The 27,783-nt window shown below is 56.0% G+C and overlaps 1 protein-coding gene across 1 annotated transcript in view; it reads left to right on the forward strand.

Moving 5' to 3' along the window:
• IGDCC3 (immunoglobulin superfamily DCC subclass member 3) overlaps window positions 1-27,783 on the forward strand; it is a 76,667-nt gene that overhangs the window by 18,721 nt on the left and 30,163 nt on the right. Inside the window, 1 exon segment of the mRNA XM_044445069.1 lies at window positions 25,693-25,837. Within this exon segment, the coding sequence (XP_044301004.1) occupies window positions 25,693-25,837 (145 nt within the window).

A 27,783-nucleotide genomic window follows, 5' to 3' on the forward strand; every position in this document is an offset into this window, starting at 1 on the left:
AAATGCGTTCCCTGAGCAGAATGTCTCCATTTAGACTCCAAAGAAGGCCTTCCGAAGATCTCTGAAGGCAAATGACATTGGTGGTGACCATCTTGCACTTTTCGTTGGCAAGTTTCTCACAAGCTTTGGCCTCATTTACTTTCTGCCCTTCTTTTGGGGCCTCTCCCCCCAGACAGAGGTCACCGAACCTGATGGCTTCCCCTCTGTGTTGAAACGCTCCGCGCTGGTAGTGAGCGGGGCTGATGGTCTTACTTGGCCTCAGGTGCAAGGAAGAGGTGATGATGAGCAGACCTCCAGCTGGCTGGTGGTCCCAAGCCATGAACTGTGCGCTCCGGCAGTTCTCCTCTGAGGAAAAGTTGCCAAGTCTGAGCGAGAGGGGACTGCCATCCCTCGAAACCTGTGAAATTTTCTGGCTGTGCACAAGTGTTTGACGTTGTGCAGTTACCCACGCTGTACTGTCTTTAGACCATGGGTGCAAAGGTTTGCCATCAAGGAGATGGTGTGTATTCTTTGTGGAGAAAAGACACACTTTTCAAAAGGCATTGAGCAGTAACCAGAAGAAAACTCACGTGTGTGCACGCACATGTACAGGAGAGGTTAGGCCAGTCCAGTGCAGTATTATGGGTTGGATGAGGTAGAAGGAGCTGCAGTGCTGTTGCATTTGGTTCTTCTGCGTGAGCCACCTGGGGATCCAGAGGCGGGCTAGGAATCAAAGCCAAATAAACGAGGGCTCATCTAATGCCTATTAAGACCAGCAGCCCTCGGCCGTGGGGAGGGCGGGTGCTGGAAACAGGATGCCAGGATGGGCGAGGAGGCCCTTTGGCCTGATTCGACAAGGCAGTTGTTTCATTCCTCCGAAGAAAAGGAAAACATGATCTAACCCGGGAGTGGAGCCGGAATGCTGCTAAAAGGAAGGGGGGAGGGCGGGGCAGGGGGCGGCGCCTTCCTTTCGCCGTGTGCCGGGCACGGCTGTTTCCACTTAGCCTTCTTCGGCTGGGCTGTCTCTCCGCATCAGGGCTCTGCTTTCATCATGCCTATCTTCCACACTCCCCCCGCCCCTCCCCCGCTCAGAGGCCCCGGGAGCCGAAGGCTGGTGGGCTGTCTGGCAGGGAGCAGTGACCTCTGCCTGAGTAGCCGGGCAGATGCCCTCTCCCCCTTCCCGCGCGGTTCCCGCATGGCCCCTGCGGGCATGGCCCTGGCCTCTGCTGCAGTGGCGCGCGGGGCGCCCCAAGCGCGGCTCCGGTGTGCGCAGCGACGGGTGGGCACAACCCCTCCCCCCCTCCCCGAGGAGCCGCACGGCCCAGTTCGCTTCGTGCCGAGCGGGTTGGGTGGGAGGTGCTCGGGCAGTTCCCGTGGGCGTGCGTGGGATGGAGACGCTGGAGGAGCCCTGGCTGCCGTGGGACCCTCCAGAGGTTGCTGGGCTGCAGCTGCCATCACCCCCCACGGGTGGCCTCACGGACTGCAGCTGGTGGGAGGGGAGGCTGCCATGTGTCCCCCTCCCTCCTGCAAAGTTTGGATGCAAGAACTGGCAGGCAGCTGGGTCCACCGTGTGCCCAAGGGTCACTTCTCTTGGGTGGGCCAGTTTTGCATCCGGGTGCCTCAGAGGGCCGGGAGGCATCAGGTCTGCCGTTCTGCCAAATACTGTGCGGGGAGCAAAGCTGGTAGGCGTCCCAGGCTGCTTTTTTGCTCTTGCTGGATCATGAGTTGCAAGATGGGGACAGAGCAGGAGGCGGCCATGCTTGTTTGGGCCAGCTTCCTGGGCGAGTCTATCAGCCAAGATCCCCTTCCGGTCCTCGGGCCGCATCAGAGATGTTGTACATTGGCAAGGGCCGCAGGTGCAAGAATTCCTGGCGCATCTAAGGGCCGGCCCCAAAACAATTGTAGTTCATCCATCGACACAGGTGTGAACTAAATCAGCAGCCCGTGGACTCAGAGGCATGTGGAAAGTATCTGTCTGTCTATCTATCTGTCTGTCTATCTGTCTATCTATCGATCGCATTTGTATGCCGCCCCGTAGCCAAATGCTCTCTGGGTAGCTCACAGTGCAGTACAAGTATATATAAAATGTGGATAAAAATAAATATAAATAACAAACAAACCATAAAACATAGTAAAATTAAAATGCAATATAAATGTAACCATAGAAATAGGACACAGGAGGAAAATAAACACAATATAACATAGAAACAGAGCGAGTCAGAAGGGGCCTCCTGGGCCATCTCGTCTGACCCTCGGCTCCAACTGGCTCCACTCATGACATGCCCACCATAACCATTAGCAATAACCAATAAAAAATACACCAGCAGTAACCTAACAGTCCATTCTAAAGAGAGACATGAAATAAAAAAGTCTCAACTTGGCACTGAAAGCAAGACAAAGTGAGTGAGCTCCATGGATTTGATGTTTGTTTTGTTTGTTTGTTTGGGATTCTTATATGCCGCCCCATTCGCATACGCCTCAGGGCGGCTTCCAACAAATAAATAACAATACAAATATATAAAAACTAGAAATATCCAGGCAATACGTTAAAACAATAAATAAATTAACAATTAATTAAAATAAAGTTTAAATAAAAAGGTCTTGGCCTGGCGCCGAAAAACAAATAACGACAGCGCCAGACGGACCTCTCTGGGATTGAGAGAGCCTTCCCCACCCCGATGCCCTCTGCTGTTCTGCACCCAGCTCCCCACTTTCCCTGGGCACTATAGCTGGGACCTGTAGTCCAGGACTTTTGGACATGGCTGGGCAGGTTCCAGCAGGGGTCCCCCACCTTTGCAGCGCTCCTCGTGGCCACGCGCTGTTTCTGCCAGGAGGCCATGCCCGGGTTGTGAGGTGTTTGGAGAAAGCCACGAGCAAAGGCTGCCCTGGGGGCACCCTCCGTCCAGATGTCTTGGCCAGGGGGCCTAGTCTGGGCCTGACGCTGCTGCACTGCTCCCGTTCATCCCGGTGGAGAAACCGGGCCTGTCTCCCGCATCCCTGCCCTCTGCTTCCTTCTCATCCAAACGTTCTTGGCTGGCTGCACCTGGAACGGTTCCTACCTAAGGATGGCTTCCGCCGGGGACTTGTGGGAAGGGGCGTTCATGAAGAGAGTTCAGGGCCTGACAACTTAGGTTAGGCGGTGGCGGCGGCGCTTCCATCTGAACCCAGAAGGGCTCCCCCATTTCTCCAGCTTGCTTCCTGCCTTATCCCCGTAAGAACCCTGCGAGGTAACAGGCTGGGCTGAGGAGTGAGTGGCCTGAGGTCCTCCATTGCACCTCTCGGCCGAGGCTGGGGGTGGCGTGGCCTATGTTACAGGGGCAGCCCTCTCTTTAGAGGGGGGGCAGCCCAGATCTTGAAGGTGCTTCTCGACAGTTGGCCGCAGCATATCAGAATCTTCCTAGCATTTCTGCCTGCATCCTGGGTGGGCACCACGTCCCCCCCTCACCAGCGTGGAATTTGCAGTGACAACCCCACCCCGCCCCAATGCTTCAGCTGTGGGGTGGGCCTCTGCGGCTTCCTTAATGGGGGCACACGGTCCGATCTTCTCCCTGGGAGTGGCAGGGGGCAAATGCGAGGAGGGAGCCCTCCAGAGTCAGTGACCCCTTGCTGCCGTGGTGTCTGAACCCTGCCACGGTGTTTCACCGCAGTGCTTCTCTGTACCACTGGGGTTGTCGGATTGTTTGACCCCAGGAGCATGGTTTCCACGGGTCTGGCATGCAACCACAGACTCCTCTGGGAAAAGTGGCTAGTGTTGGAGTTGTTCCCGCTGTCCAGCTTCCGTGGGCACCCCAGTGAGGAAGAGGCAGGTCATACAGGCCGGGAGTGATGCACCTTGGGCCTGAATTTCAGGCACCGTGGCTGATGGATGCATGCCAACAGTGGGAGGATGGAACCCACAGAAAAGTGGGAGCGGAACCACTTGGTTGTCTGGCGGGTAGATTCAGGAATCCCCTCTGCCGCAGAGATCCCCATGCAGGCTGCTTGCTGTGCGGTGTGAATGCAATGCTTTCCAGTCGGGAAGAGAGTGGCAAGGAGCCCCAGAACCAGAGTGCAGGAAGGCAGGCGCAGGGCTGCCTCGCTCGGAGCATCGAGCCGGCCCAGGGGACTGGAAGAGGAAGCGAGCTGCTCTCTGAGGGTCGAGCCTTCAGTTGACCCTGACCTTGGGACAGCCCAGGTAGGGCCGGGGATGCCTGGAGCAGAGGCCTTTGTGGTGGAACGAGAGGCCAGCTCAGGGACTGTTCCCTTAGCCGCATTTCCTGTTTGCTTCCTGAAACAAGCCCAGTCTGCACAGCGTTCTGGCGCCGGATGAGGCTCATAATGGAATGCAGTGCCGTCTCGCTCTTGCTCCACGTGGAAAAGGAAGCGTTTGCAAATGAATTGGCCGTGAAAGCGCCTCCTTATCAGCCCTACTTATCAGTATTAGTTATGCCCTATAAAATCCGTACGGTGCCCCTTGGGGGAAATCTGTCTAATTGCAGGCAGGGCCATGGACGCCCCTGCACTGTCTCTATACGTGCCTTAGAACCCCGGGGAACCCAAATGCAAGTGCGCACACCGAACAGCTCCCGAAAAGCAAAAGGAAACAAACTGGTCGCTGTGTAAGGTGGCTCGCCAGCGCCTCTTTGACTGGTTCCAGGCTGAACCCTTCTGCACGCACCTTCTCACCTTTTCTGGTCAAGGAGTAGAGCAAACGGCCATCAATTTACGGATTATATGCATTTGGGCTGGCTTGCTCCCTTAATGACCCTTTCTGACTGTTGGAATTCTCAGCAGTGGAGACTATTTCCGTTTTCTTTTCTTTTCCTTTTTATCCCCTGTGCACCTGCTTCCATGGGCGCAAAATGCACAGCAGGCGAAGAGTGAAGCCAAACCAAACAGACATAACCAATAGATCCGTCGTCAGCTTAGACAGATGTGAATCCGAAAGCGAAATGGCTTGCTCAGAAGTAACTCGCAGGTCAATATGATTGGTGGTGCAGTCTTTCACCAAAGCTGAACAAGCATTTTCAAAACCAGGAGGTGGATTCTGTGACATGTAGAAATTATGCATATTTGCATGAGTTGTTTGTTTAGTGGGATGCCCCCCTCAGGCCTTATCCAGTGAAAATCGGAACAGTTCATGCTGTGGAACTGCAGCGCAGCTTTCCTTGCTGATCCTTGTGACTGGAAGGCTTGCTTTTGAAGAAGCTTGCTTTGGAGGAACCCAGATTCCCAGGGAACTGAATTTTACAGCTTTAACCTGTACGCAAGGGCTTTCCTTTGCTGTTTCTCACATGCATGCAAGGAATGCCGAGTTTCACAGGGTGGATGGAACCCTGGACAGGTGGAAAGCGGCATGGAGGCATGCAGGGGTTGATAGGTCCAACTCAGCCCCATTCCGTACTTTCTCCTGTACTGGAAGGATCCGGAGGGAGAATCGTCTTCCTCCTTCCCGGCATCCTTTCCACCCTGATGCAGGGGAGGTGTGTTGCTTTCTTGGGTGGCTTTCCCACATCCTTGCCCCCTGGAGATGTGCGGTCTCCAGGCCTTACAATCATGACCCACACCATTGGGTCCAAGCCCCACTGCCATAAATGGAGCTTAGTCAATCCTGCCCCATTGCTTTCAGTGGGCCTGAGGCCTGGACGCAGGTCCGATGGAGCTCACCGGGGCTTCCTTCTGAAAGATGTGTCTCCGTCTCTCTGCAATTTTGGCCTTTTCCCACCTGGGCCATGGTTGGGAATGCTGGGAGTTGAAGTCCGAAACATCTGGAGATCTACTTTCTGCCCACCCCTGCTGCTCAGTCGTAATTTCAGCAGGAATGTGCCCCCTCCCTGCCCCCGCCCCCTCTTTTGTTCCTCGGAGCCGAAGCCTGGCTCTGGGAACGGCAACACCTTAAGGTCAGGGCAAAGGGCCCCTCCTAATGGGCAGGGGGAGAGACGAGGGGGGGCAGCCAGCGCAGGATGTTGTTTTGTCATTAGCCGCACTTCAAAGCGAAGGGGCGCTCGGCTGGGGGGGGGGCTGAGAGCCAATTAGGGCTGGCCCGTGGGGGTTCAAGACCACTTATTTCTTTCACCTGGTACGCAGCTGCCTCCGTGGGGGGGGGTGGGGGTGGGCCTTGGGAGGGAATGTGGGCCGGGGAGGGGGCCGGGGCGGCTCCCGCCATTTCTCTCCAAGCCCCTTCAGTTGACGGAATCCAGACTCAGCACAGGGCCTCCCCTCTCTCAAGGAGCCGCCACGGCCCTGTTCGCAGCGCCAGCTGCTCGGGCGGCCCTCTGCTGCCTGCTGGTGCCGGCAGAGGAGCGAAGGAGGGTCCGCCCTGGCAGGGCGCTTCCGTCCAGGTCTCCCCTTTCCTGGAAGCGCTCAATGCAGCCTGCCGTACTGAGACGACTACCCGGAATGATTTGGTGCCAGAGGCAGCAACCCCAAACGGTCCCCTACAGAAATGTAAATTAGGCAGTTGTCCTCTTCCTGCCCTTTCGGACGGGTCTGGGGTAGGCCCCTTGGCTGTGCAGAGCGGATATGATGATCGTGGGTGTGATGGGGTCGGACATCAGGAATTTGGGTGTGTGGCACACGGGGAGAATCTAGGTAGGCCCCGCAAAAGGTGCCTTGGCCTGTCCCCCTCGGGGCCTTTGCGGGGTTGCAGGCACCATCTGCGGCTGGGTGGCACGGCATATGTGCGAAATAGTCCACCATGCTGAGTGAGTGCCGGGGAAGCTGCTGTTTGCGGAGCCAGGCAGCTGGCCCATGTGGTTCAGTATTGCCTGCACTGGCTGGCAGCAGCTTCCTTGGCCGTGGGTCTTGCCGGCCCCACCTGAAAACCTCAGGGCTGGAACCAGGGACCCTTTGCATGCCAGGTGTCCTGTGGGGTTGCAGCCTCTCTGCCCACAGCAACCGTCCAGACCGTGGGATTCCAACTTCCACCATTCCCATCTTCCATGGTCAGGAGTGCTGGGAATTGTAGTCCAAGACATGGGGATAGGACGGGGTTGCAGACGGCTGGTCTGCTCTGGTCAGCGGCTGTCCCAAGTCCCAGGCATGGGAGGTTGGGGACTGAGCTTGGAACTTTCTGCATTTATTGTTCCTTGGCGCTTCGGCTGGTTACTAAGCAGGCATGGGGGCCCTGGCCTGCGGGAGCTCCCCATCCAGCCCCACATCTTGCCTGGCCCCACCCCTTTGGGCAGCCTTGCCTCTGCTCACAGGCCGTACTTTCCCCTCCTTAGCACTGAGAAGGCAGCCCTCCAGGAGAGAGCAAGGCAGTGGCCCGCGCTGAGCGGCATCCTTCCTTGTGAATGATGCTCATGATTACTTCTGAGCAGGCGTGCAGATGATTGGCAGCTGGGAAGCTCTTTGGAGACAGGGATAAAGTCTGAATGCAAGAATGTGGTGGTGGGGGGCTCTTCTGCGGGGCCCAAAGGCCTGGTCCCATTTTGAAGATGCTCTTGAGGGCCACACTCCAGTTGCAGGCAAAACCGGGGGGGGGGGGGGCTGAAGCATCCAACCCTGCTAGATCCCAGTGTTGCCACTCTATGGAAGAAACGTGGCTATTCACAAGTAAGGACGCCATCATTTCTACTCATAAATAAGCAGGACACACCTCTGCCGGTTTACATAGAAGTAAGAAGGACCAAATCGCTCAGTGGTAGTAGAGCCTTCACCCAAAACGGGACTAGGACTGTGGTTGGAAACAGAAAGTGAGAGTGATCCAGGCAGCTTCCAGGCCCTAAAGAACGAAGAAATGCCCAAACAGGGCTACAACAATGGTTATGTTGTAAATATTTACATTTATCATACAAACCTTTTCAACAAAAGAAGACAAAATGCAAACATTTGCAACAAATGTTACTTTGCTATTTAGCAAGTGCTTTCGTAGGCTTTTTCTGTGCAAGTTTGCCCAGTAGCATAGACTATATATATCGTTCTTGTGTAGGCATAGCAACGGTCTTGCCCATGGGTCCTCAAACCACAGCCCATGGGCCAGGTCCGGCCTGCCATGCCCATTTATCTGGCCCGCCACAGAGGTTCTGGACTTGCCGCATGTGCGCGCCTGGCAAAGTGGTGGCTTGCTTGTGAGCAGATCATTTTGGGCTCGCTCGGAGAAAAGGATCTCCTTGCGAGCAGGCTGGCGCCTCGCCATGCGCACGCCCAGCGGCAGCTTGCGAGCAAGGGGATCCTTTTCTCCGAGCGAGCCCAAAATGATCTCTGCACGAGCGAGCTGGAGCCTCGCCGTGCGGCGGCTCGCTTGCGAGATCGGTTTGGACTCGCTCGGAGAAGGCGAGCGCCTCGTGTGCCTGCCCCCCCTCGCCATGCCGGGGCCCGCACTCCCTGCCCGCACCACCTTGGCGGCCCGCGCCCATCGCCAGCACCTTTCAACTGGCCCCCTGTTGGAAAAGTGTGAGGACCCCTGGCCTTGTCCCACAGTCAAGCGGCAGTCCGCTTCAGCACAGAGACATTCGAAGACCTCCGGAAATGGGAGGCATGGGGTTCAGGTGGCCCCGGTTGGGGGGCGGGCTTGACTGAGGAGGGCAGGTGTGTCTGCAGCTTTCCCCTTCCAGCAGAGTGCCGGGGCTTCCCCGGGCCCAGCCCCCAGGTGGCTGCTGTTGCCACAGCTTCCGCCATTACACAAGGAAAATGCATTTTAAAAAAAGAAGCCGGCACTGGCTTAACAATGCCTCTGAGTATTATTTCAAATGCACATAATAAATCTGGGCTAATAACATGGGGAGTTTACAAGCTTTTTAGAGATTTTAGGGGATAAATGGTGCTCTGCAGCAGCACGGTTCGATTCCTTAATATGAGCGGCGCATTTATCCCAGTCTCTTAAAAGTGATAGGGAGGCAGATAGATGCTCGTCCTGCCATTAAAAGCACAACATTGCAGCATGTGATTTATATTCCTGCCGGCAGTGGGTTTGGGAAACTCATTATCTGTGGGCGCTGCCGTTGTGGCGGACGAGCGCGATAAGCGCTGCTATGCGTCTCACCTGGCGGTCCTACCTTGGCAATCCTCCTTTTTAACCACGGGTGCGTTGTGCCGAGAGGAAGGCTGGAACATCTTGCGAGGGCCCGCAAGTGCGCGGCTGGTGCGTGGGGGCCCACAAATGCCGTGAAAGGAGGGAGGCTTCTCGCGGCCAAGTCTGGGACCTGGTGCTCCGGCATTGCCCCAAGCGCTCGAGGAAGGTTTGCCGGGTTGGAGCCATCTCTTTGCAGGAAGGTCTGCAAGCGTCCTGCTTGCGAGAGCAGTTTGGTCGTGGGTAGGCCCTCTTCTGCCTTAGACAGCCCCCGGCCCTCCCGGGGGCTACTGCCTCCCTCCCCTGTCTGAGAGTGGCTCAATGCACCCTGGGGAGACTCCCTCAATGCACCCCCTTGCTCAGCCTCGGGCTCCCACTGGCGCCGCCCAGGCCATGCAGCCCTCCCTCTGGAGGTGCGCCCCAAGCGTGGACTTGTGGGCGCGACCCCCTCGTGGCCTGTCTCGGGGTCGTGTGAACGGCACAGAGGTCGGCGATGGAACGGGAACGAACGGCCCTCGCTGGGCGCCCCGCACGGGCCTTCTTCCCAGCTCCAGAGCCACCAAGGAGAGCTGGGAGGGCCCCCGGCCTGGCAAAGCGCATGGCTTGGGGGGCAGCCGAGGCACGGCCTGGCCAGGGGGGGGGCAAGGCAACTGGGGGCGACCTGCGCTCCTCACACCCCTCCCAGGGCCGGGCCAAAACCTTCTTCTTTGCGCAGTATTTCAATTGTCGACATTTTTGCATCTTTAGCGTATTTATTTTCTGTGACCCGGGGCAATGGCTTTGTTTCATTTGCTTTTGATCCCATTCATTTTCTAATTATTTCCATTAGTTCATATGCCTGGCTTCATACTTTGTTTTACTCTTATCAATGGGGTGTTCTTACTGGCGGGAACTTGGTGCTTGTTTAATGTGGCTGGCGGTGCGGTTACGTCTTCAGTTTTTAGTGTGTTGCAAGCCGTCCTGAGGGTCATTGGCGGGATAGGAGCACAGTAGGAATGCCTCACATAAACCGAGAGGCTGGTGTCCCCGTGGGATGCCCTGGAGCCGAGCCGGGGATGCCCAAGATGCCGCTCGGCCAGGCCTTCATTGTGGGGGTGCTGCGGCCACTCGCCACCCTTCCCCTGGGCCAGGCAGCCGTCCCCCCAGGAGCTGGGCTGGGCGGGTGGGGAACGGTCTTCTTTCTGTTGCAATGCAGCGTTTTCCTCTCCGGGCCACCTGGCCTTGGGCGGCCCGTGCAGGCCAGCTGGGTTACCCCAAGCTCTGATCCCAGTGAAGATGAAAACTGGAGCTGCCTTGCCGATGCAGATTGGAGAGTTTGGACCTCTTCGTTGTGGGGAGGTGGCCATGGGGGCTGCCATGAATTCACTCCTGGATCGCTGGAGAGAAGTGGGGTGGCGGGATTGAAATGGGGGTGGGGGCTCAAGGTCGTGTTTCTGCTGGACCACAGAGCCCTGGATGGGCGAACAGGAGGAGAAAGGGCTGCAGGCCCCGATGCGCTGTGTGAGCATGATCATCACGAAGTTAGTCACATAATGTGAACAAATAAAGAAGGAAGCTGGTGCAGCTGGCCATTTCCCCTGCGTTCTGCAAGCAGCAGTGCTTGGACTTGGGCTTCCTTACCGTGTCTGCTGGCCTCACGGGGCAACTCGAGGGCCGAAGCCCAGCCTTCGCTCTCTTGGGCTAAGTTTCCCGCTAGTTGTCACGGACCTGTCCAGCAATGCCGTCGGGCTGTGCCTGGGCCCCGTCAGTCTCATCCACATCAGCAAAGAACTGCTAATAGTTTCCCAAACAACATAATACAGACTTTGGTGAAGCAGTAATTTGCTGGCTCATTAGGAAGGCAATTGTTCGAGGTTGCACTGAGGGGCAGGGTGTCTTAGGACCACGCGTGTTTGCATTTCCGGCCTGTGAATTTGTGTGCGTTCCTCTCCCTGCTGCTTTGGCGCAGATGATTTGCAGGATCTGCTCCTGGCGGCAGAGCTCCAGCGCATGGCTTTTTGCGGCTCCAGGCCTGGCTACCCAGTGGCTTTCTTTGCTTGCTTAATATGGAGACGGCACCGACACACTGTGCGCATCGTGCTTAATTCTCTCCTCCGTCCCTGGAGCCCGCTCGGGCAGTGAGCCCCTGCCAGCGCTGGGGCGCGGCGTTGCTCTGAGCATCCAGCGTCCTGAAAGTGTTGCCGCGCCATCACCAGCACAGTGCTTTTGCACCGTGCTCGGGGTGAGTCACACCTGCCCCCCTTTGTGCAGAGGAGGCTTCTACCCTACAGCAGAGGTGGTGCGGCGCCGAGTCCTGAAGCATGGGCATCCGGCGTGGCTCCCCCTGGAGCCTTGCCTGCCAGGAGGGCCCACGGTTCCAGCTGCAGTGCTGCTCCACACATCAGTTGCACAGGCAGTGCGTCTTGCTGGCCCACTCAGGACACAGCTGCACAAAATACTTTGCGTTGCGCTGTGGATGGCACATGGGCATGGTTGTTGCTGGGAAACTTCCTTTCCTCCCAGCTATTGTGAAAATCGCAGCAAAGCTGCAAGGGAGTGGGGAATTCTGGGGAGGGGGTGGCGGATGATGTCGCCATCCCTGCTCATCGAAAAGTGCCGGCGTTGCATTCCTGCACGCCACCACCCCACCGGCAACCATCCTGCCTCGAACCTAGAACATTCTGGGGGTCCCGATACCAACTGCCCATCGTCCACGGACATCCCGCACAGGGCGCCATGGGGGGTGGGCGGGGTTCCTGGGCCAAGTCAATGAGTGCATTTACTTGCTTTATAATTAGTAACAATGGTGAACATGGGATGCATTTGCATTTAATGAAATGAGAATCGTTAGTAGATCATCGCAGTGGTTTGTTGTGAAGTGCCGAGTCCCACAATGAGCCCGAGAGGCGAGCAGACTCTGTGGGTTGGCTTGCATGCTCCCCTGCATCCATCCTTTTCATTCCCCTTCGCCATCTCCTTCTGTAACCCGCCCGTGTTTTCCCACTGCTTCGTCCACCGTTTTCCTTACTCTCTGTGATCTGTATGTAGGAAAAGAAGTAATCACAGCACGGTGTCCGGATCTGCACCAGCCGGAGCCCCTGTCTCTGCAGCGCTCCATGTAGCTCCTGAAGGAACTCTGGGGCCCGTGTGCCTTCAGGACATGAATCCGTCGGGAACACCAGCTAGTTCCGATGCGGGGAATCTCAGTTATTACCAGAGCTTGTGGACAGGCATAGTGCAATACTCGGGAAGCAGAATCGGGGGAGACTCCTCAGGGTTTTGAAGAGGGCTTTGTGGTGCCCAGGTGTGTCAGTTGCCTTGGACAGCCCGTGGGTGGTCTCCACCTGGGAGAGCCAGCAGCTTCTGCTCCACCTGCAGCCGCGGGGGTACCCCTTCCCCTGACTCTGGGGTGTTGGATTTCTTCCAGCCCAAGGGCCGAATGGCATTCTCGGGGGCAGGACTGAAGGCAAAGGGGGCAGCCCCAGAGGCAGGCATGGGCCAAACCTGAGCACACCCTGCTTGAGACGGTCACTGCCAGTCATAAAGCTGTGGGCAAGGCACTTCCGCCTGTTAGAACGGGGGGAACTTGTACAGTCACCAGGAGAGCATCAGGCAGGCCGTGGCAACGGTACATCCCAGCTCCTGGTAAACCAGGCCGTGTTTCGTTTTCCGTGTCCTTCTGCGATGAGAGATGAGGTTGTTTTCCGTTCTTGCATTAAACACTCGCTCCCACCCGCAATTCATTTCGTGGCACAAACATCACAGCGTCCTTGCCGATCTCTGAGGGAGCCATCGGATGCACAAAGAATTCATGTAAGGGCGACTTGATAGTGATGCTCGTTATTTTTGGACACCTCCAGTGACTTCCCAGGTGAACCCTGGGAATCACCAGAAAGGCCTCTTCCTCCCATCTTCGAGGTGTCTCCTCCCCCCATAGGGATGAGCCCCCAGTCAAGTGAATGCTTTCCAGGAGCACACAGCGGATCAACACCGGAGATTCCCTGCACTGTAAAGCTGCACAGACGCCTCCGGGGACTGGGTTCCCCCCTACGGGGGTCATCCTTGTTTTTGAAGGCTGCCTTGTTTGGGGGAGATCGCAAAACGACCGGGAGGGCTAAATGGCAAAGCGCTCCTGGCTCAGAGACGGCCGATTACTGCAGTTTCCCCACTAGTTTTCCGTATTTGAGAGAGGTATTTTAAAGCTGGCTTTAAAAAGCGACTCCCTCTGAGCATGGCTTTGGCTGGGCTTTATGCAGCAACCCTTGCAGAAATGCCCGGGTGTCGGAAGGCATAATTTATAGGGGCAGGGAGTGTTCCTGCTGAGTCAGGACACACGTGCAGTGAAAGCCTCAAACTCTGTGCAGGACTGGAACGGCCGAGTCCACACGCCGGAGCTACGAACTTTCCCGTTCCGGCAGCCAGAGCTTGGCCGGCTGCCAACAGAAGCATAAGGCTGTGGCGGAGGAGGTGGAAAAGGGAACTTCCAGCGATAAGCTATTTTCAGCCAACAGGGCTTTTCCGAGTGAATAAATAGAACAGGGTCGCCCGTGGCATCGCAGTCATGTGACCCATTTCCAGGGATTTGCCGTATATTCCCAGAAACTGCTGATTCAGCGTGCCTTTTTCTGAATCTGCACCAGCGAAACGCAGAAGCAGCTACAGGTGCGGAAGGGCTGAATGTGCACTGTTTTGCCACGGGAAGAAAGAAAAGCAAAGGAGATGAGATGGCCGGTGCTGATTCTGGGGCCGGAGCCTCAGGAATTACTCCTGCTAAGCATTTAATATAATGTAATAGATCGGGCCGTGGATGAAATGGAAGGGCTGGTCCGCCGGACCTCTCCTGGCACCTCCTCAGCTCCCTGCCACTCCTGATTTTCATGTTCTTGCTCAGGATGCATTTATTTTAAACAGGAGGCAGCAGAGCTGCAGCATGAATTGCATCTTTTTTTGGATTCAGAGGAACAGTTTCATGTCTCAGAGGTCAGGTCCCACCTCCGCCGTGTAACCCGTTCCTTGCTCTCTGTCTTACTGGTTTGCCTTCTGGGAAAGGAGCGTTGTGTGACGCACCAGGACTGCCATGTCGGCCATTTTATGGGTGGGCAAGCGGAGTCCCACAGCGGCCCTTTTGCATGGCTGCTCACAAGGCTCAGCCATGGGGCCTCTGACCCCCAAAAGGTGGGACCGGCTTTGTTGGAGAACCTGCAGCCACTAAAACTAAGGGTGACGTGTGCATTGCGGCCTACAAAAGGATTGTTACTTGGAGGCAGCCCATTTTTGTTTTCAGCCATTATTCCATGTTACTCATTTTCTGATTCATGTCACTTCAGTGCTTTTTGAGCCCCGAGTGCAGGAATCATCCCATCACAGAACCGCAGAGCTGGAAAGCGCCCCTAAAGCTGTCGGGTCCAACCCCCTGCTCAGTTCAGGACTCCAGTGGAAGCATCCCTGAAAGTTGGCGGCCCAACTGCCTCTAGGATGCCTCCCGTGGGAGAGAGCCCACCACCTCCCTAGGTCTTCAGCTCCATTGCCGTATCACTCTAGCAGTCAGGAAGTTCTTCTGGAGGTCCAACTGGAACTTGGCTTCCTGGGACTTGAGCCCGTTTTTCCGTGCCGTGCACTCTGGGATGGTCGAGAGAGATCGGAGGATGAGTTCCCACTCTGGCATCAGTCCTCACTTCAGCAGAGCTGACGGGCTCAGTGCAAAAGGCGGCAGGCTCAGTCTCTGGGATCTTCACGTCGTGCTGGGAAAGATCCCTGCGGGCAGGGCAATGGTCCAGCGTGGGGTACGGCAGACTTACAGGGGGACTTGCTGTGCTCACACGCTTCGGGAGGCAGCGTTCCTCTGAGGGTCAGAGAAGGCACCCTATCCAGTGATGCTTTCGGGCCCCAAAGGGGTTTTGCACTGGGAATGGCTGGCCGGCCAGTTTGCTCAGGGTGATCTTGAAATGGAGTGTGACAACAGTGGGTCCTGGAAGGGAGCAGAGGGGAAGCAACCCCGGGGTTCAGGCGGCTGGAAACGGTGCTCCGTGGATGCCGATGGGACCCAGGCTAGAGGTGGCCAATTAAGGAGGAGGTCTTGAGGGCGGAGCGGCGTGCTTGGGGAAAGTGCCGACCCCAGGAGGGCAAAAGGGCCGATTCCGCATTGGACGTCCTTGGGGAAGACGCTGGAAGGAGAACTGCCAGGGTCATGCTGGCTGTAAGCAGACTGATGCTGTGGCCACACGGAGAAGAGTTTGAGCAGCTTTCAGCTCAGCTCACCCGGCAGAAGGTACCACTGGGGTGGGGAAGGTGCCGACAAGGGCGAGCCGAGTTATCCAGGGGTGGAGCAGTTCCTGCGTGAAAAAGGGCTGCAGCATGGCGTGCCCACCCACGCTGGCAATGAGCCGTGTTGCCGACAACCCGTGAAGCACCAGCAGGCGCTCTCCATGCATTGTCCCCCCTCCCCCCCCAGGCTTCCTGTGGGTCTCCCGAGGACACGTACTCGGCAGGACTTGCTTGTCGGACCCACTGTCGTGATCGCAAGTCCTTCAGAGCCACAAGGCCTGATCCAGATCTGCCCCGTTAAGGAGCACGCAGGCAGCCCGGAGGCCCTCTCCTGCAGTGCACATAATGAACTACGGCACTCACAGTCACAGGGTGGGCTGCTTGTGATCTGAATTTGGAAAGTCATGGAGAATGTTTGTTTGTTTCATAGGAACAGGGCAAGTCAGAAGGGATCCCCCAGGCCATCTAGTCTGACCCCCGGCTCCAGTCATTTCTATACGGCCACTAGCCAAAGCCAGTGGCTTACAACAAAGTATTAAAAAATTCAATAGACTAAAAAAAAAGTTAACAAGAATTTAAAAATTTAATTTAAAGTGGCATAAAAGGACTTGGAAAGACAGTGAAGAAGACCTGGTCCAGAATAAAAGAAAGGTGCTGGATAATTGTGCCAGGCCCCCGAATGAGAGCCAGTGTGGTGCACTGGTTAAGAGCGTGGGACTGGGACTCAGAGGATCTGGGTTCGAGTCCCCACTCAGCCATGGAGCCAACTGGGTGACTTTGGGCCAGTCACAGACTCAGCCCAACCTACCTCACAGGGTTGTTGTTGTGGGGATGAGATGGAGGAGGAGAGATGATGTAAGCTGCCTTGAGCCCTCTGTAGGAAAAAGGCAGGAGATAAATCGCAATATAAATAATTAAATAAATGACCAGGAAGGGGTTGAAAGACCTTCTTAAGGAGGGCTGTTTCAAACTGGTGCCGAAAAGGTGGCAGGTTTGGCTCAATGTGCGTTGCAGCAGGAGGACTGTTTCAAAGGTGGGGGGCCAGCACAGAAAAGTCCCTCCCCCAGTTGCTGTCAGTGGCAACTTGCCTGATGGCCCCTGGTTGCCTCCAGTTTTGGGGAGGGTCTGTGTCTCAGCACCAGCTGCGGGACTCGGAGCAGCTGTGCTCTGCCGTGGGAGCAGAATGCCGGGCAGGACTGGCCTTCACGCTGACCTGCCAGCATTCTTCCTATGTTCTGTTTCTCGGGAGTAAATGACCTGGGGCCCTGCAGGAGTTTTGGACTCCTACAATTCCTCCCCCTCCCCCCCACCCCGTAAATCATTCCTTCTGGCCATGTCTTATGGGAGTTCTCATCCAAAACCCCTGGAGAGCTTCCTGAGGGGACACGCACCTTGGCTGTCCCCCTTTTTCTGGGCTGCTCAGCACCTTCTGGCACATGGATTCTGGTCAGGCCTCCCCGCGACTCCCTCCTCTCCTTTGCTCTGCGAGTCGCTTGCTGGTCCCTTCGCCCTGCCAGCTCACAGTCTGTTCCTTGGCCAGGATGCCATCTTTGAATCGGCCTGGAGGAACCGTGTGTCTCTGCCCAATGCTTTGGCCCTCACCTTGGGCAGGTGCCTGAGCTGGGCCGATTCCAACCCCTCCTCCGCCCAGCCTCTGACCCTGTCCCTGCATGGCAGCAGCTGCTTGTGGGATTCACGATGACGTCCAGGCGAGCCTCCAGGCGAGATTGTCGCCTAGATTGTCCAGGCGAGCCTCGGTCCTCTCGGAGGCAGGACGGAACCACGATGACGTCTGTGATTGTCAAGGAAGAAGGAGGCAATTAACTTGCGCGACGCGATTGGCTGCCGCTCTGATGAAAATGGCACCTTGCCCAAGCAATCTATAAATCACCCATTCCATTTGGAAAGGCGCTTTCCGTGGTAATTAATGAGCCAGTATGAAGACATTAAATGTGGAGCTGCGTGGTGATGGACGGGCCTGCCATTCACGCGCACGTCCTCTTCCTCTTTCACAGATAACCACCAAAGAACAAAGGGCAAACTCCTTACAGACCAGAGCTCACCGCGTTTTCTGAGAACAGGGCATTAAATAATCCTTTGTAAATAACAAAGCTGGGTTAAAAGACATTTTAGGAAGCTATTGTAAGCACACTGTTGAGGATGCATTCCAAAAGCTTATAGGCGATTGTTGGAATGCTTGCGTTATGAGAATGTGAAGATTGACGGGGCTGTTTTGATTTCGGTTTGGATTCATTAGCCCTGACATGGTACCCGGAAGGGTTTGACGGTGTCCTGAGCGGGCATGGGATAAAAGGGATGCCCTTTCCAGGGTGCAGAGGCTGGTATTTGTATGGGGTTCAGTCAGTGTGTAGAAACACAGGAACCATCCACGGATGAAGAGCTTAACCCTGGCAAGGATTGTGCAAACGGTCAAGAGAAGCCAGTGTGACCCGCTGGCATGTGAGCTCCATACCTTCCGTTAACTAGTTGTTGTTAGTCGCGAAGTCGTGTCCGACCCATTGCGACCCCAGGGACAACATTCAGTCCCAAGTTATGTTGGCTTAGGCCATGCCTCAGGCGTAGCTGCCCTGGTGATGGGATTAATCTGGGTTATGCTGTGAGGGAAGCAAGTTGCCAGCACATCCTGGGAAGAGGTGATGCCGGGGCTCGGGAGGAGCAAGTGATCTAGGAAGCAGGGGGCTGAAGCCTGGCCTTTTGCAAGCAAGTATGCACCTTCCAGCTTCCGAGGGCAGTGGTTGGGAATGTTCGGGATGGGTTGAAGTTTCGTGCCTTTGGTGATCTATTTCCTGCCCACCTGGGGACAGTGGTGGGAAGAGGGTCGCCCACATCATTCCGCGACCGACCAGGCCTCGCCTCCATTCTTCCTTCCTTTTGTCTTATTTAGCGCTGCGTTTCAGACCGGCCACGTGGGACCGAGCCCACTCCCAGCCTCACTCCTGCCAGGGTGGGCCGCGGCGCACGCTGGGGCTTCCAGGCAGCCGCTTCGAGTGTCCGGCGCCTGGCTGCAGCCTGCGCTTGGTACAGAACCAGGCGGAGGGCGTGGTGGGTGCGGGCTGAGCACAGAGAATGGCTTGCAGGGCGCAGCAGCTGTTGCCCCCGTGCCCGTGCCTGGCCCCTGCTGGGCAGGTTTGGATGCCCTGGCAAGGTGCAGCCCGGTGCAAAAGATGCAGCTCCTGCTTGCACACCCGGTGGCCCACTTGATTGGCTCGTGGAAACGGGACTGTTGCCTTGCAGCGCAGCCCGTGCCCAGCAAAAAGCGACTCCGTTCCTCCCCTGGGGACTTCAGGACTGAGCATGGGGGTCCTTTGTGGGACCCCCCAGAGAAGCCTGGGGACCCAGGACCTTTGGCTGTGCACCCAGCTGACTCCTTCCGTGGGAACTTCAAGTGGAAAAGGGCAAGGTGCAAGAGATGGCGGTTATAATCCAGAAGATTCAGGAAGAGTGGAATGTGCCACGGACTAATAAGGAAATGCATCTGCCTTTCCGTTTGGTAATGGCAGCCTGAGCCCACCGTATAGCTGGGTCTACGGGAAGGATTTGGGCATTTGCACCTTTTTCTCTTCTCATCATTGCTGCCGAAGCTGTGATGCTGGGCTCCACTTTATTTATTTAGTGGAGTTATTTTTTTTTTATTTGTATGTCACCCAATTAACCCTAGGCCCTCCAGCATCTTTGCTCCTGGAATTTCCCCTTTCCTGTCCTTCTCTGACTTGCGGTGCCTGCTTTCCAGGCACTTTCCCCTGCCCCAGATATTTTGTGTGACCAAAAAATGGAAGATGGCAATCCACCGCGGTCATATTATTCTTAAAGAAGTTCTGTTTTCCCAAGCTTTCTCCCACACTCTGCCACGGCAATATGTATGTAAATGCTACAAAGTGATTTGGTTAAAAATGGCACCAGCGGGGAGAGGGTGAGGCAGGCTTTTGCCCAGCTCGGGGCGCCCTGAATAAGAAAAAACGATGCTCGTGTCACAGCCTGCTTACTGGAAGCACAAAGGAAGGAAAGGGGGCTCAGCCGCTTTAGTATTTCCCGCCATTTCATCTGTTTAAATCCAGCTTTCCCCTTCTCTGAAGCCCTGGATCAGTGCCCCCCGCCCGCCCCCAAAGCACCGGGAGAATAAATGGGCGGCCGCTCGTTCACACTTGGCTACGCATAAAGACGTGCGCATTCAAAGCGAGGCGCTGGGGCCGGTCGGTGGCAGCTTTGGACAAGGCCGTCATTAGACACGGGGAGCGAGTCCCTGTTCCCGGCGCGGCTGCTCAGATGCTGGGAATCGCCGGCGGACCCTTTTTCCGGGAGGGAACCCTTTGGGCAGCCCCGTGGAGGTGGGGAGACAGAAGGGCCCTGTTAAAAGGATGATGCAGTATTTTTTTCTTTTAAAAAGCATGAAACCTTGGTAGGGTTGTCAGTGCTGCAAGAGGACAAAGCCATGGAGTGCGCTCGCTCGCGCGCGCGCGCGCGCGCGCGCTCTCTCTCTCTCTCTCTCTCTCTCTCTCTCTCTCTCTCTCTCTCTCTCTCTCTCTCTTATCTCCTGGTTCCGCTCATATTTTGGGGTCCCAGGGTATAAGAAGAAACTGCATAAAACCCACATTCTTCCTGTGCTTTCTCGGCGGGTGGGGCTCCACCCTCCTGTTGGGGGCCCATGGTGGTGTCCCCCAGCGGGCTTGAGTCCCGGCCTTGGGCTATGGAAAGCCCGGCGAGCTGCTGCACGAGCCGGCCAGGGCTGTGACGAGCTGCTGGGTGCCACGGATGGCTTTGGCGGCCCGTTGGAAGCAGCCCCGTAACCCGTTGAGTCGGCATGATGAGGAAATGACCCTGCCCTGGCCAATTTCGCCACTGGGGTGGCCTCCGGCGTGCCCGGCGAGCTCCTCTGAACTGAAAATTGGTGCCAGCGTAGTCAGAGGGTCACGTCCCCCACCGCAGATGGGAAGCCGGGCCCTCAGGGCCCTCAGCCGGGGGGACTCCTGCAAGAAGACGCGCTGCCGTGCACGGTCGCTGCTGAAATACTGGGTTTGCTCTGGTGGCGTGGGCTGGGATGCACTGGAAGCTGTAGGGCTTTTTCTTTTGAACCTGCCTAGCATCGTGCCTTTGGCCTTTCTTAGAGCAAACCCACTGAAACCTGTGGGACATCAGTTGTTCTCAGCCAGTTACACGAGTCGCTTTCAGTGCATTAGTTGGACTTGAACTGAATCTGGATCCAACCACTTGCATTTGTTTTATTAAGCTTGTCCTGGTTCGCAGCGTGACTTCAAGGTTTGTGCTTTCCAGCGTGGCAGCAAAGCAGGAGAGGCTGTCGTAACAAAGGAGGATACACACTCCCTTCTGGTCATGGCGGAGTGTTTCTGCTGGAGAGTTGAAGTGCGGTGAGACGGAGCTCCTTCCCGTTCAGGCGAACGCTTTAACCGGGACTGAGCAGAAAGCCACTTGCGGGTCCTCCAACCATTTGCCTCCGATCTGTCGTGGTCCGAGCAGCTTTTGTGGGGCTGCATCACCCAGCCACGGGGCTCCAGTGACTCTTCTTCGGTTCATAGCGGAGCCGTCCATAGCGGCTGCCTCTTCTTGCAAACCACGCGGAAGCTTTCCCCATCTCCTGTACTGCACTACAGCGCCTCTCATCCCCAGTCAGCATGACGGGGGCTGCAATTCACATCTGGGGGCAGCCAGGTTGGGGAAAGCCAATCCGTAGACGCATCCATGTGTGCGCACACGCCTTGCCTAACTTGGATGCTTTTCCAGTCGCAGGGAGGACATCCCTAAGGAGAAGCTGTGCGCCCTGGGAATGCTGGGCCAGGTGGACCGTTGTGCTGATCCAGCGGGGCGCCTCTTGGGCAGCGCACACGTGGGGACAATAAAATGGGCCGGCGGGCAATAGTCCACCTGCCTCGGCTGGAGCCAGGGGCCTGCCTGCACGAGGGAGGGAGGGAGGGAGGGAGGGAGGAGCGCTCTGCCCAGACCCCGGGAACCGGGCCTGGGCCTGCTTCCCAGGACGCTCCCCTCTTTGCCATCCCCACCAGATGCCACGTGGACGCGCTCTGCTCACCACCACTGGCCACGGATCCAGATGTTCGGGCTTCAACAGTCCTAACAGGCTTTTGACAATCTGGGTTGCTGTTTGTCTCTCCTCGCACCAGTTCTAGGCCAGCCTCCTCTCTACCTCTAGCGCTGTGCTGAGCGAGCACGGATTGTTTGCTGATGGCCGCAAGGTAGTTTTTCACAGAGCAAAGACAGCATTCTTCAGTGCGTGTTGTGATCCCCTTTATGTCCGTTTCGCTCTGCCGGGGTCAGGTTCTCCTGCCATTCAATTGAGAGCAATCCGACCGAACTGTTTGCCATAATAAACCTGCCGCGAAGATGGATGAGTGGTGATCTGCCCGTAAATAGGAAGGCTTCTGTTTGTATGGCTCGTCCTTGGTCTTGATGGAAACCAGAGCTCACCAGAAGCTAGAGAGATGGACGCCGGAATGCGTCGGACGTCCTGGCCAGCCACGGCCAGCGCTGTCCTGTTGGCCGAGCACCGAGCGTCCCGCCAGCGTGCAGCCTGAAACGGAATGGCCTCGGGGCAGCATTTGAAGAAGGATCGTTTTGGCTCGGTGCTGGTGCCACCCCACCGGCAACCTGGCAGTCAGTGTAGCGAATCTCTCCCAGGTGGCAGTTTGCTGCTGGATCGGGCGGCTGTTGGCTGAATGGCAGCCCGGAGTGTCTTTCCACGCAACTGTAAATAAACTTTGCGAAACCTGGACAGCGTTTTATAATGCAGGGCATGAATGTTTAATGCAAAGTATAAAAACCAGGTGCTTTGGCAAGGATTGTGGCATTTCCCCAGCATCCGACATAAAATGCTGCTTTAATGCTGTATTAGAAGGTCACTGCAGAGCCGTATTTTACTTAACATCCTCATCATTGAATTATTTATGCCCTCCCGATGTTTTATTCATGATCAATATTAATACCGGTGTCTTTAAGAGGAGAGGCTATTGCTCAATTTTACCTGGAAGAGATGATCTTATTGAAATAAAGCGACGGGGAAACCAGGCCTTCATTTGGGGGTGTTTTCACGGGCAAACTCCGCTTCCCCTTAACCCTTTGCCAACTGGAGGACTTTCATGCGGGGGATTCCTACAAGGTGGAGTTGCGTTCTCCTTTCGGAGCTTCCTTTGTTTATTTGGTCCCTGGGAAGCGTTTGTTGGGGTCCCCACATTTTTAGCATCCTGAATTTGTGGGCCTTTCCAGAGGGAAGCCAGAAGCCTTTCAGCTTGACGATATTCATGACCTGCTGAAGCTGTCCGTGCTTTCTGTTCATGGCTAAGGCAGCTCAGACTTCCTTCTTTTAGGAAATCCTTTTGACACCAGCTTAGCTGTTGAGGAGCCCCTTGTAGGTGCAAAGTAGGGGATCTTGTTGGAGTAGAGGGTGAAAATACACTCAGCCTTGAAGCTCTGTGTTGAAGAAGAAGGTGGAAAGTGGATATTCAAACCACTGGCCGTCACCGAAGGTTCTGCTGAAGGACACCTGTTAAGTGACCAACCACCCCAGGGTTTGGAAGAAGAGCCAGGACTCTGCCTCTTAAAGCACTTACTCAGAGGGTAAGCGAAGGAAGAGTTAAGTTTCAGGATAATTTCTTGCTCTGTCCATGAGCATCAGTGCCATTACAGTGGTCGCGAGAACCGAGAACGCCACTCGCTACTAAAAATAGAACAACGCCGTATCAATCCTTACAACATTATCACAATAAACCCTCCTAAAACAACTGTATTTCCATCGCACTTGCACTTCTGTGAGCTGGTGCTCAGCACGCTTTTCTTAACACAATAAAATGCAATTAGCGCTCAAGGGGTTTACATAATTTAATAAAATGCTCTCAAATTACATTAGAAGCCAGTTCAAACCAGATTTTCTTTTTGAAGGAGGAGTCGAAAAGGAACAGCAGCGGATCTCTTAAAAGCACGATCGGCACGTTGTGTTTTCAAAACCCTTCTCTTTAGCAAGCTGAAGCTTATGACAGAGGGGCGTGAGGAGGGTAACGCGGCCCATGTTTAATGTATGAAATGGAATAAGCATCCCATCTGTCGGAGCCCAATGGGACCCCGTCGATGAATGATGGATACTTCCTGACATGTCTATGGGTCTTTCCCTTAAAGAGATGCACATGTATTATCTTTGATGTATGTTGAAAGGAGGAGATTGTGGTGCATGTGTTTCGGGGAGAGATTGTGGGTGTGAATGTGCAGCCAGAAGGCATTTTGCAAGGGCGGGGGAGCGCGGCAGACTGAGGCACGGCTAAAAGGTGTCTTTTTGTTTGGGAAGTTAGGAGCTCGGAGGATTTCCTGGCTCCTGGCTCGATTAAGAATTAGTCTGGAGTTGGGAGCCGCTGTTCATCGGCCCGTGCTCGGCCAGCTGCGCCCTTTTAGCACATGAAGGCGGTGTGGCTGTCGAGGCAGCGTGAGGGCTCAGCCAGGGCTCTGCGTGGCCATGTCCTGGTGCAGAGCTTGCCTCTAAGGCAGGGCCCCTGGGACTGGGCCCGTTTGGGGCTGCTGTTGGAACGGGCCAGGACAGCCTGGCGGGGCGGTTGCCAAGGGCCTGCAGTCCAGCGCAGGCCCAGCGGTTCCCCTCTCCAGCAGCTCCTCCTCTTCGTCTGGGCTCCCCGGTATGTTCCCCCACTGCTCGCTCAGGCTTGGACAATAGCGATGCTCAGAAACGGAGGAGCAGAGGGTCTCTCCTGCTCGTTCGTGGACTCTGCTTGCGCAGCCAGTGGGTGGCGGCAGCGATGGAATGTCAGAAGCTGCCTGGTGCCAAGGTCAGAGGGCCCATCCAGCCCACTGTGGACTTCACGCAGGGATTTTTCCAGCCCCCTCTGGGATCATGCTGTCTTGGGATGCATGAATCGAAGTATTACCTCCACATCATGAGAAGGAACAGTTCCCCTGTACTCCTCATCAGTCAGACTTCATCTGGAATACTGTGTCCAGTTCTGGGGACCAAGACTTAAGAAAGATGCAGGTAAATTAGAAAGGGTCCAGTGAAGGGCAATAAAAATGATCCAGGGTTTGGAAACACTGCCCTGTGAGGAGAGGCCGAGAGAACTGGGCATGTTCAGCCTTGAGGAGGGAAGGCTGAGGGGGGGACATGATGTCCCTCTAGAAGTCCCTCAAAGGCTGCCGCAAAAAGGAAGGCCAAGGTCTCTTCTCACTGATTCCAGAGTGCAGGACACGGAAGAATCATTTCAAGCTGTGACAACCCAGAGTCAGGCTGGACATCAGGAAAAGCTTCCCCACGGTCAGAGCAATAGGACAGTGGGACCCGCTGCCTGGAGAGGTGGGGGGCTCTCCCACCCTGGAGACATTCAAGGTGAAACTGGGCAGCCCTCTGAGTGGGAGGGTGTAATGTGGTGTCCTGCACCAGCAGGGGGTTGGACTTGATGGCCTTCAGGGCCCCTTCCTGCTGTGCTCTTCTGTGATTCTAAGCCTGGGACCTGAGAGGGTGGACAAGGGGCACCCAAGCCAGGGACAACGGTGGTGAGCAGGAGGGCTTGTCAAGAAAGGGTCCAGTGGAGGGTGTTTTGCAGGAGGGCCCCCTAAGGACAGCCTGGAGATGGTGTGACGTGGGTAATGCTGCATGAGCTCTTCAGGGGGAGGGGGAGGTAGGCATGGCTTCACTAAATCAGCTCTGCCTGCGGAGTGAGAGAGGTCGTTGTTTCAAGGTCAGGAAGATCTGGACTCTTCCGATGGGGAGGATGGGCCTGGGAAGTGGGACCTAGAAGTACCGAGATGGAAGAGGCAGGGGGCTTATCGAGGCCGCCCTCCCCAGGTGTGCAGGGGGCCTCTGAGGGCAGCCAGAGGCAGCACCTGCCGGGGGGGGCCATGGGGGAGGCCCGGGGGCCAGCCGAGCCTGGTAGGACTCCTGGGCCCGTGGCGTGATGTGGGGAGAGAAGGGCTGGCCAACCGGAGGGGCGGTGGGTGGCTAAGAGGCAGCCCGACTCCAGAGGGGCCCTCCCAGAGGGGTGCCCCCCCCCCGGGTTACTCAGAAGGAAGTTCTTGGAAGTCATTTCTGGTGTGGATTCAATGAACTGCTCTGTGCATGCTCAGAGACTCATTTGGTAGCAGTTTTGCTTATTGCATGCAGAAGGAGCTTTTGCCAGGGCAGCCTGTTGCTTTGACAGGGCGAGGGGGAAGCCATGCTCCCGACTGCGTGGAGGCTCGGTGGTGGGCCCCGGGCCGCGCGGAGAAATCTCCCTGGACAGGGAGTTCCAGAGGTGCGAATCGCACCATCCAGCCGAGCCTCGCTGCGCCGCAGTCCGCCCCAACTGATGGCAGGCCTCTTGGGGTGGCGGGGGAGCCCCTTGGCTTACCTGGCGCTGGGAGGGAGGCTTGCTCCCACTCTGCAGCAGCTCACCTTTCGTGCGCAGAATTAATCCCAAACATGCCTCCGTTGTCTGTCTGTCCGTCTGTCTGTCTGTCTGCAGCCATGTCCGAGTTCCACATTCACCCCCAGAGCGCGGTGGTGGAGGAAGGAGGGGTCGCCAGATTCCAGTGCCAAATCCACGGCGTGCCTGAGCCGGTCATCATGTGGCAGAAGAACCATCTCCCCATCAGCACAGAAAATGACAGGTAAGCACCACAGGCCCACGCATGCTGCATCACTGCATTTCTCAGAATTCGTCTCCTTTGGGCATCCTGTTTATCTATCTATCAGCTTTCTATCCTTCCTTTTTTTCTTCCAAAGAACTCAAAGCAGCTTACATCCCCCCTCCTCTTATCCCCAAAACAACAGTCCTGTGAGGTAGGCTAGGCTGAGAGTCTGTGTCTGGTCCAAAGTCTCCCGGTTGGCGCCGTGGCTGAGTGGGGACTCGAACCCGGGTCGCCTGAGTCCCAGTCCCGTGCCCTGAACCACTGCTTCACACTGGCTCTCTCAGTGGTTCTCACACGAACGGAGCCGTTCAGCACGCTATGCCGTGCGTGCTGCAAAGGATTCTGGGAGGCACGCGGAGGAGCCCCATCCAGGGCGTCGTTCTGTGGCTGCATGTGAACTCTCCAAAGCACACTCGGCGTCCGGCACTTGTGAGATTCCCACGGACAGAGCAGCGAGCAGCTGTCTTTGAGGACCAGGCGCCCGATATCAGTGATCTGATAAACATCTGGGGAACTCCAGGGTGTGCCCATCACTGTGCCGGAGGAGTAGCGGTTCTAGGCTTGAATTAACGTTAAACAAGGAAACTGGATGTATGCCCAGCTGCATACATGTGTTCCCGTGTGCTCCCAAACTGGCAACTGCAAGGAGCCGTCCCATAATATTCCAAGGGTGTATCTGTCCTGGGATTTCTTATGGAGCCAGATGTGCGCATTGCAGACGCGATCAGACCATTAACACAGCGGGTTTCAAAAGCTCACGTTGCATTTGTGGTCTTGGTCCTGTTCCAGAGTTGCACCCGGGTCTCTCCCCCCCCAACCCTTTCCACTACCCTATTCCCAAGTCAAGGGAGTTTTTTCCCCCTTACCGGATGATTTAGTCATTTTCCAGTCACCCTCCCCTGTGCTGCTTTCTACCAATGAGTTTAGAGTAGCTTGCAAATTATAAAATGCATTAAAAAGTCATAAGAAATCACCAGAACGATTCAAAATCACCAGCCAAAAACGCAGACGATGGTAACCGTGGGCAGTACGAGGGATTCCGGCGGACTGTTTGGTTCCAGTTAATCCACAAACCAGGTGAAGCCCCCTTAAAGAGGGCCAGCTTCTCTCCCCACTGCAAGGAGAGCTCAGCTGGCTGGAGAAATTTCCCAAGGCAGGGAAGGGCAGCAGGGTGGTGGCCCTCCGAGGAAGAGGGGAGGCGGGGGCACCTCGTATTGCATTGGCCCCTTGTGGCGGCAGGGGCTAATATTGCCGCAAGGACCACCCTCCTCCCTCCAGCAGTTTTCTTAGCCATACCCGGAATTGCCAAGGGACTGACCTGAGGGCTGCTTGCGTGGGAATTGTCCCAGGTTCACCGCAGTGCTGCACCTTCTGGTGATGGCCACTGGAATAAATAAAGCATACTGTTATTGGGGGCAAGTAGTCACAGAGCTCACATCCTGAGGAGGCCAAACCCCCCCGAAGAAGACAATTGTGCTAGGGAAAGTCAGAGGCAGAAGAAAAGGAAGAGCAGTGGGGAGAGGGACCGACGCCATTAGGAAGAGCACAACTTGTGTTTGGGAGAGCTGAGCTGGGCCGTCATGGATCGGGCAGCCCATAGGGTCACCATAGTCAGAGACGACCAGGTGGCCTGTAGCAGCAAAACCACAGAGCCGGCTTTGGCGCCTTCATCCTCCCCAGCTGGATTGAGAGTGTGGTGCGAGGGGAGGTGGGCTTCATCTTCCCTCTTTCCCTGTTTCCCCACTGGCAGCACCCTTCCTCTGACTGCTTGGAAACATTCATGGGCATGCAGGCTTCCCAACCAGCAGGGGTAAATGTTGGTTTCAATCTCAGGCGGAATTGGCATCTTTTTTTCTAGAGGCTTGTTGGGTGGGCACCAGATCTGAATGCTCTGCTGTGAGAAAGCAAGGCAAAACCTCTCGCCC

The sequence above is a fragment of the Varanus komodoensis genome, unplaced genomic scaffold (genome assembly GCF_004798865.1).
Source record: "Varanus komodoensis strain SLA01 unplaced genomic scaffold, ASM479886v1 scaffold46_3, whole genome shotgun sequence".
In the NCBI taxonomy this organism is placed as follows: Eukaryota; Metazoa; Chordata; class Lepidosauria; order Squamata; family Varanidae; genus Varanus; species Varanus komodoensis.